This window comes from Cyprinodon variegatus, unplaced genomic scaffold (assembly GCF_000732505.1).
Source record: "Cyprinodon variegatus isolate N-32 unplaced genomic scaffold, C_variegatus-1.0 Scaffold330, whole genome shotgun sequence".
Lineage (NCBI taxonomy): Eukaryota > Metazoa > Chordata > Actinopteri > Cyprinodontiformes > Cyprinodontidae > Cyprinodon > Cyprinodon variegatus.
The window spans coordinates 625564-635302 of NW_015150783.1; the positions used below are offsets into that span (position 1 = coordinate 625564).

Consider the following 9739-nt stretch of genomic DNA (forward strand, 5'->3'; position numbering starts at 1 on the left):
TCTTTGTAATTTAGCCATATTTCCCAGGATTAATGGTGTTTTGAAGGTCAAGTCATGGCATCTCAGTAGGATTCAGGTCAGGACTTTAACTAGGCGGCTCCAAAGTCTTTAATTTGTTCCTGCTGCAGAACCAGAGTTGGTTGAACAGATTGTCAGAGGCTCTGCCTCAGAATTTATTGGTAGACGACAGAAAGCTTGTTTCTATTTATCACAGCAAGACTTCAAAGTCCTGAAGCAGCTAAACATCTTCCCAAAAGTCCAGGTGATCAACATGATGGGTCCTGGAATAACTGAGTCGAGCCTTGATGTTCCTTCATCATTGGTTTTAGTCTTGGATTTCTGCCATGCAGCCATTGTTCCTCTCTTATGATGGAGGGATGAACTCTGACCTTAGTTGAGGAAGGGAAGCCTGCTGTTATTTTTGTTAGCTCTTTTGTGACCTCCTGAATCAGTTGTTGCTGCGCTCTTAAGCCGAGCGTACACTGTGCATTTTTTCAATCATTGCAGCTACAGCTCAAACTGTATGACGAAACCGCAGGGTTTAAAAGTTCGCAGGTCACGATGTTTGTTCTCACACTGTGCGACCTGACACTGATGCGATCTACCTGCTCACACTGTACGTCTAAAAACCAGCTGGGACTCAGCTCCGCAGTGAGATGGCGCTACTCTGACTCATCTATCTGGAAGCTAAACCAGTAGAAGAGGAACATGAAGCTCACTAGAGTGAAACGCGCTGCCTTGGCTATTTGTGCAATTTTGTGCTGAAAGCCCTAAAAAGAAAAGGTGACGACAAATTTGGACAAAAACGTGGCTGAGTAAACGTGGCTACTACGGTCTGTCTGTTTTACAGAAAGAACTCCATTTCACTCATTGCACCCCCGCCATGCTTCTGTGTTTTCATCTGAGAGGAAGAAGAAGAATCCTTGTTTGCGCACTGAGTGATTTGCCCACGACCACCTTACGACGGGCGACTGGATCTCAAACATTTGATATTCTCCCGACCTTACTATTCCTGATTGGGAGGTGGTCGTGAGAGGCTCGTTACCCCGTGTACACTACGCGACGCAGGACACACGATCAGGCTGAAAGTCCGACCGATTGAAAAATTCTCGCATGACTGCCCTAAAAGGGCAAAAAATCGTACAGGGCATGCCCGGCTTTAGGGTGCTTTTGGTCGGCCAGTCACTCCAGGGAAGGTTCACTGCTGATCTTTGTTTGCTCCATTTGTTAATTATAACCGTGTTTCCATTGAGGTTTTTTTTTATCCCCATTTTAAACGCTCACATTAGAAGAGCCGAAAGACAGTAATCAAAGTTACCAAAAGTTAACGAGCAATGAGATCTAAACCATGTTTAACGTTGAAGTAAATAATATAATAATGATTTTATTTTAGTGATCTCACATTGGAGAAATTTATCTCTGCATTTAACCCCTTGGGGAGCAAAGGGCTGCCATTGTGCGGCGCCCAGGGACAGTGTTGTATAAAGTACTGAAATCTCGGAGTCAAGTAAAAGTATAAGTACCTCTCCAAAATATGACTTTGGTAAAAGTCCAAGTGACTGACTGAAATGTTACTTGAGTAAAAGTCTTAAAGTATCTGAAATGCCTTGTACTTANATTTTTTATTCCTTTACAATAGAAGCCCAGAATTTTGTGTTTACTTGAGTTTTTCTTTAAAGTTATTTAATTTTCTACTCTATATCAAAAACTGAAGATGAAGAAACATTCAACTAAGTACATAAAAGAAAAGTGGGAATCAGAGCTTAATATGACAATTTCAGATGAAGATTGGTTAGATATGTGGAAAAAACATCAGACATCCACCAATTCACGGATATGGAGGAAGTTCACATGGAAAAATTGAATATGATTTAACGATACAAACAAGGGGTGTTGGCGGAATTGTGGATCAATGAATGCTGATCATTCTCACATATTCTGGAACCGTCCTAAAATTGTTAAATTTTGGAAAAATGTACATAAAACTGTAAAGAAGATACTGGGATACGATATTCCTATGAACAGTGCGGTGCTTTATCTTTGCAATTTGAACAATATCAAAGTATGGGTAAAAGACAGGTATCTGATTAAGATATTGTTAATAGCTAGCAAAAAAGCTATCACAAGGAAATGTCAAGAACAATGGACTGAAATAATAGAAGAAATCTACATTATAAAAAAAGCTGACACATCGTCCAAGACTTCACCAAACTCAAATGGTAGAAAAGTGGAGGAAATGGACAAGATTCAAGACAAAAGACAGTGACAAAGATTAAAAAAAATAATAATAATAAACTAGACGAGACAAAGGCCAAATAGATGAAAAGCTCCCAAGTGAAAGCTCTATGTTGCATTGAGTTTAATGTATAATGTTCATGTACACTGTATAAATAAAAAAGTGAAAAATACCAATAAAAGGTTAAATGTGTATTGGAATAATTGTATATAAATGTATCTGTGTAGTGTTAACATGCATAAAGCTGTGTGCTATGTGCATGTTCCTGTCCCTGCTTCCTGTTTGGATTAACTGAGTGTTGCAGCTGTTCAGAGGATCTCCATCTGAAGTTAAGTTATTTTCTCTGTGATATCTCTGTATCTAAGTAACTCTAACTGACTACTTTAAAACATAGCACCTTCTGCTGCACTTTTCTACTGAGCACTTGTCAGTTTCACACGGTTTTATTTCTGATAGCAAGGAGTANGCTCAGGGACCCAGAGTGTCAGTCGAACTTTGAACCTCTGGATTCCAAACTCAACCCTAAGCACTAGGCGGCCCCCCCGCCAACCGAATAACTTATTTGCCCAACTCTAAGCAGGGAGATAATGGCTAGGAAGCAAGAAAGTGGTGTAAAGAGGGAGTGGGGGAGGGGTTTGGCTCATGTGTGCTAACAACAGGATGGCCTGTACCAACACTAACACTAGTGGACATGATAAAACCAGAACAACTTTCCTGATTTCAACACATTTACTAAAACCTTTACTGCTCTGTGTTCCGCCCTAGTTTACGGCCTCTTTATCACCGGCCCAGTGTTACCTAATCCTAAGATGATTTTACACTTTGCCTCACCTGGTTAATTCGCTCCAGCGACGGAAACAAACCTAAATCACATTTCTTTATATGCAAAATTTAAAGGTTTGCCTTAAATTCATGGGACATTTGGATGGAAACACGATTGCTGGCTCCTACTGTGGTTTACTGGAGTCAAAGCTGCCAAACTGGCAGATCCCAAACTACTGTCTTCCTCTTTGCTTCCAGGATTCCTTTAAATCTCAGCATGATGTCTTACTTTGAAGATCGTTTGGTCAAAGTCACCATTTAATGCAGATCCTATTTAAGTGATTCATTGATTGAGAAAACAGGTGTGAATAAACACAGTTTTTGTTCACGCCAAGTAAGTCAGGATTTTTTATTCCTTTACAATAGAAGCCCAGAATTTTGTGTTTACTTGAGTTTTTCTTTAAAGTTATTTAATTTTCTACTCTATATCAAAAACTGATGATGAAACATTCAACTAAGTACATAAAAGAAAAGTGGGAATCAGAGCTTAATATGACAATTTCAGATGAAGATTGGTTAGATATGTGGAAAACACATCAGACATCCACCAATTCACGGATATGGAGGGAGTTCACATGGAAAAATCAAATACGATTTAATGATACAAACGTGGGGTGTTGGCGGAATTGTGGATCAATGAATGCTGATCATTCTCACATATTCTGGAACTGTCCTAAAATTGTTAAATTTTGGAAAAATGTACATGAAACTGTAAAGAAGATACTGGGATATGATATCCCTATGAACAGTGCGGTGCTTTACCTTTGCAATTTGAACAATATCAAAGTACGGGTAAAAAACAGGTATCTGATTAAGATATTTTTAATAGCTAGCAAAAAAGCTATCACGAGGAAATGGGGACAGGCAGACCCCCCTTGTCAAGAACAATGGACTGAAATAATAGAAGAAATCTACATTATGGAAAAGCTGACACATCGTCCAAGACTTCAACAAACTCAAATGGAAGAAAAGTGGAGGAAATGGACATGATTCAAGACAAAAGACAGCGACAAAGATTAAAAAAATAATAATAATAAACTAGATGAGACAAAGTCCAAATAGATGAAAAGCTCCCAAGTGAAAGATTTATGTTACATTGAGTTTAATGTATAATGTTCATGTACACTGTATAAATAAAAAAGTGAAAAATACCAATAAAAGGTTAAATGTTTGTTAGAATAATTGTATATAAATGTATCTGTGTAGTGTTATCATGCATAAAGCTGTGTGCTATGTGCATGTTTTCACAGCCACCTTTTCTGAAGTATACTATGATTTATGAATTTGCTTTTGGGGAGTTTGTGGTTGATTTACGGGCAGCACTCGACCTGCTGAACTTTGGTGAACAGCTTCAACCGCTTGGACTTTGACTGAGCCCTGAAATTTATAGGATGTTTACTGAGACTGCAAGTCTGAATTTTTCATGTTTCTGATCTCTAGAGCAGTCTTAGCTGTAAATAGGGAGCAGAACGCTGGGACTGCAGAGTGAGGTGGAGATTGTAAACTCTGCAATCTCTTCTTGCTCTCCTCGCGAGTAAAACTAAATTAATTGTCTCTGTGCCTCTCTGTTTTAGGTGCTTAGACCTGACAATGTTAAAAAAAAAAAGTTATTTAATTTTCTGAAACACTACAGTGTGATAAACGTGCAAAGAAATAAGAAATCAGGATTGGACACTTTTACAACTAATTTAATAACCAGAGCTCAGGTCTTATCTATGACCTGAGTAACATCCTGATCCAGCACCTGTTTCACTGCTTTTTCCTTTCAAGAAGCCAAAATCCTGCAGATCAGAGCCTGAAGATCAGTTCAAGTGACGGAAACCACTGCTGGTGGTAAAATAAAGCATCAAAGCTCCGAGAGTTCATGATGAACACTTGATAAGTTGGATGGTGTTATATCAAATACCCTCAACCATCTTTCCAACTTCAAATCAAATATTAATTAAAGACCTTCTGGGTGTGACTGGATCAATGGATCCATGTTTAATTAAATTCCAGAAACCGTGTCATTGCTCCTCAGCTGGGTGATAAAAACAACAGTTGATGCTCCCTGAAGCTCAGCTGCATCTACAGTCGATTCTAGATTCACATCTGCCGATTAGAGAATGTGGATTCCCTCGGCTAACCATGCTCAGACCATCTGACTGAACTCCTCTTCGTCGCTCGGCTTCTCGACGTGAAAATGGAGCAAAGTTCTGTTTAGGAAAAGCAGCAGATTGATCCTAATTTCCTAAAACCCCAAAATGTTCCAACAAATTAAGCACAGCCATCTGCTCTCTGCCATAAAACCGCCCGGCAACAAAACAAAATGTCAGCCAATCGGGGGTGGGGGGGCTGTGCTCCTAGGAAGCAGGATTGTTCCAGTGCCCCCTGGTGGCGAGATTAAAAGAACCCTGTAATCATCTTTTTTATTGAGGTCAGTGCAGGAGAAAGAAAAGTCATCAATGCAGATGCAATGTTTAATCTAAAATACAACCACAGGTTCTGCCTTCATATAGATATAAACAGGTTAGAGCTGCAGCAGCCTGTTTGATGGGAGCTGCAGCAGCTGATCTTTAACTTCAGGACATGAAGGGTATGATGATGATTCTGCATCAATGCAGATGATTCCTCATGGTTCTCACATCATCGTGTCTAGTATCTTACATGAAATAAATCATTGAGTTATTTCATAGTAAATACAAAAGCAGAAACAGCGAACAGAAGCTTCATTTCCTGCAGTCCAACTTCAGCCTGTAGATCAGGAGTGTCAAACTGGTTCCAGAAAGGTCCGTGTGGCTGCAGGTTTTCTTTCCAACCAACCAATAGCACACCAGACTCCAGTCAGCTCATCAAGTGAGTCCAGTCTTAACATGATGACTTGAAGTGTTGAGGCTCCTGGTCCAGCCCCGGAGCTGGCGGCTCGCTTCGAATGCCTGGTGTGTTTCAACAACGTGCTGCACTGTAGTCGACCAAAATCCCGGATGATTTAGAAATTCCCCCGGACATTTTTTTAGGTACGAAAAGCAGGACATGTCCGGAAAAAAAGAGGACGTCTGTTTACCCCACAATATCAACAATCTGATGTTTCAGTGAGTGAGTGCTTGTTGCTATGATGCGTCTTTGCTCAGCAGGTTCGATCGTTATAAACCAACCAATCAGAGCACAGCTCCTCTAAATATTCATAATCATACCATAAAAGGAAGAAAAGCTGTCGTTTCATTCTGGGGTTTTTAAACCAGGCTGCATTAGGGCTCATAGAACAGCAAATATGACATTTTCAGCCCATCCAATGTTACACACCCTATTCCGAGACCTTAAAGGGGAACGCTATTTTTTTTTTTTTTTACATAGGTCCCTTGATTTTATGTTATTATATCATGTTCTACTCACCCATATGAGTTTTGTGTAGTTTCGAGCCGTTCTGAAGATATTCTGTTAGGTTATATCTAAGTAACGTCTTCCTATGGGCAACGACTTGAAGGCACAAACTAAACTGTTCATCATTTATTCTTTATGGTACGCCAGCATTCAGAACATGTAGGCCAATCACTGTCCCATCAAGTCTTTATAAATGTACTCTGCTTTCATGCCAGCATAATGGAATAGATCCTGAGAATCGTTTTGAATCGTAAATGAATCGTTTCTGAATCGAATCGTTTGGATTTAAAAGAATCTGAAAAAAATCGAATTGTAACCCAAAGAATCCATTCTAAATCGAATCGTGGGAATCCCAAAGATTCATAGCCCTGAACAGAACCACCTTCAACCCATCAGAAAAGCCTTGATCTCACTGACTTAGACTTGACCCGGGCTTGCACTGTACGATTTTTTGCCCTTTTCGAGACGATTTCCAAGTCTTGCGAGAATCTTTAGATTGTGCGGAAGGGGTTGGGAATGACATGGAGTTCTTTCTGTCAAACTGACAGACCATAGTAGCCATGTTTGCTCAGCCATGTCTTTGCCCAAATACATCGTCTCCTTTTCTTTTTAGGGCTTTCAGCACAAAATTGCACAAATAGCCAAGGCAACGCGTTTCACTCTAGTGAGCTTCACGTTCTTCTTCTACTCGTTTGGCTTCTGGATAGACGAGTCCGAGTAGCGTCATCTCACTGCAGAGCTGAGTCCGACGTGGTTTTGGACGTAAAGTGTGAGCAGGTAAATCGCCTTAGAGCGTCGGGTCACACAGTGTGAGAACAAACATTGTGAGCTGAGAACTTTTAATCCCTGCGGATTCACCGTACAGAGTGAGCTATAGCTGCGTGCAACGATTTTAAAAAAATCGCAGTGTATTACCAGCTTTAGACATACTTTACTGTCATCTTGTATACGTAGAGTTTATTCAAAACAAAAAATTGTTTTGTACAGCTCTTATGACATTTCCATTTCTTGCAGCAGTGATTAAATGTAAACATTGGGAGAAAAGGTGATGGAGATGAGCTGGATGATTGTATAACTCAGATGACACCTGGAAACATCTCTGTATTGTCAATTTAGAACCGCTTTGACTCACCAGGGGGGCGGGGGCTGTCAGCGGCGCCTCCAGGACATGAATGATCCCGTTCACGGCAGGAATGTCCCAGTCCAGCAGCAGCCGCTGGTTCACCAGTTTACAGCTCTGAAAGGAAACCACAGGAAGTTCAAAACAATCCAGATGGACGGCGTTGGACACGTCCTCATTATTCTACGCTTTAAGCACAGACATATGAACTAAACAAATATAAATATAAGACATCCCAGGTCTCCCTATAATTCCAGGAGTTTCCCTGATATAGATAGTTGTTAATTGATGCCCGCGAGTCGGATAAATTATCCCGGATTTTAGACAATGGGAGGAGGAGTTTTTTTTAATGCCAGTGAAAGCGAACAGGCAATATAATAATTCATGCATCATGTGCGGATTAGAACTACTGCGGTTGCGCAGACAAAAGAGTGGGGTGTGGGGAGGAGGTTGCTGGTGAAACCTGTGCAGCGTATCTCTCCAAAGCGATGCTCTGATCAACCAGCGTTCCAGGCGACTGGTTGATCAGAGAACTGATTGGATCAGTTTGATAAGTTTCTCTGGGTTACTCTCTGGCAGTCACTTAGTTACCACTCAAAGCTGTGCATCCTGGGAAACGGCAGAGGTTCAATCCTCGAGTAAAAAAACGGAAATATAGCACTAATTTTACAGCAGAATATACTAAAGTATATCCACGTCTAGTGAAGGTGAGGAACAGTGGCGGATCTAGACCAAATGTAACAGGGGGCCAGGAGGGGACCAGTGTGTTTCCATGGGGGCCCAGAAAAGCATGAAATAAAAAAAGGGCAAGGAATTCAAATATATTAATATAGCTGCATGAAGTGAAATATCTATTCAATTAAGTTCAACAAAAATTCAGTTTCTTATGAGGTCAATATACATTTATATAATTCAGGAATTTTACATATTTTTTGACTTAATTTAAGTTAAAACTACCGCTTTCTATAAAAATTGAATTAGAACTCAAGAAAAACTTAAATTCATCTAAAAAAAAATCAAAGCATTTTTTTTTTGTTGTGAAAAAAACATTTAACAGATGAAAACTGGGATCCTATCTCAATCCCACTGAAGCTATCACCTTATTGTTTATGAATAATTAGTAAAACAGAATTTGTAAAGAAAAAGAATGAAATAGATCCAAAGGACCCATCAGTAACCATTGTTCAGCTCATATCATCATTAGAATTTCTTTTTAGTATTATGTCTTCAGTACAGGGGCCATAACAGGGGCACTGGCCCCCATTGGCCCCTGTCTAGAACAGGCCATGGTGAGGAATGATGACACCGTGGCGAGGTGCACTGTATGCTGAAGTCTCATGAAAAATAGGAAGCACAACTGATGTCCAAGGATACAAGATTGAAAGTATTGAAAATAAAAGACCAATACTGTTCTGTTTAGTGTTTCAGAAATAACAGTTAGTTAATAAACAATAGTTGAAAAGTTGCTGGCCTTAAGTGTTTATGTATGGGGCACGGTGCGGATCCGTTGTCCCCTGGGGGCGGGGGGTTGGCGGATAAGCATCTCCCTGAAATGAGTTTTTGGAACTTGGGATGTCTGAAATATATACTGCCTTTTGCCGTAAAGCTATGAAAACTAAAACTTAAACCTCAGATTTGATCATGAATATGTCAAATTGTTATATTCTTTTCTCAGCATATTCAACAAACTATAAAAAATATTCAACCTTCAGTCGTTCCATCCTTCCATTGCTTTTCTAAATTCAATCATAACTGTTCTATTTTGGCTTTAGAGATAAAATAAAATGAGCTTTATTATCAAAGTAAAAAACATTGCCAATACCTGGCTGTATGTTTTGCTATCAGAGCGACTGGGCAGGCGACACACAGCTTACCAGACGCTTCCTCTCTACGGCGTAATGATTGTGCCATTGGTGTGAGCATGCAGGCTTCTATCTGTGTGCGCAGTGAGACGGTATTCAGCGTTAAACATCACAAGCACATGTTCAAAACCTGCCTGATGCGCTCTCACTGTCCTCGCGCTCGGCTCCATCTCTGCGTGTGCTCAACAACAGCTGTGTGCTCAGCTGTTTCTCCGCTCGCTCGACTCTATCAAAGCATTCGTTCCAAATGCTACATCATAGTGGCTTCAGAAGTGAATACTAATGCATAACGGCAGTAAGCATATGTATACAGTTAATATTATAAACGTATAAAATCAA

General features: G+C 40.1%; 1 protein-coding gene across 1 annotated transcript in view; it reads right to left on the minus strand.

Moving 5' to 3' along the window:
* stab1 (stabilin 1) overlaps positions 1-9739 on the minus strand; it is a 163052-nt gene that overhangs the window by 3192 nt on the left and 150121 nt on the right. The window contains exon 65 of the mRNA XM_015385033.1: positions 7551-7655. Within this exon, the coding sequence (XP_015240519.1) occupies positions 7551-7655 (105 nt within the window). The remainder of the gene's footprint in view (positions 1-7550; positions 7656-9739) is intronic.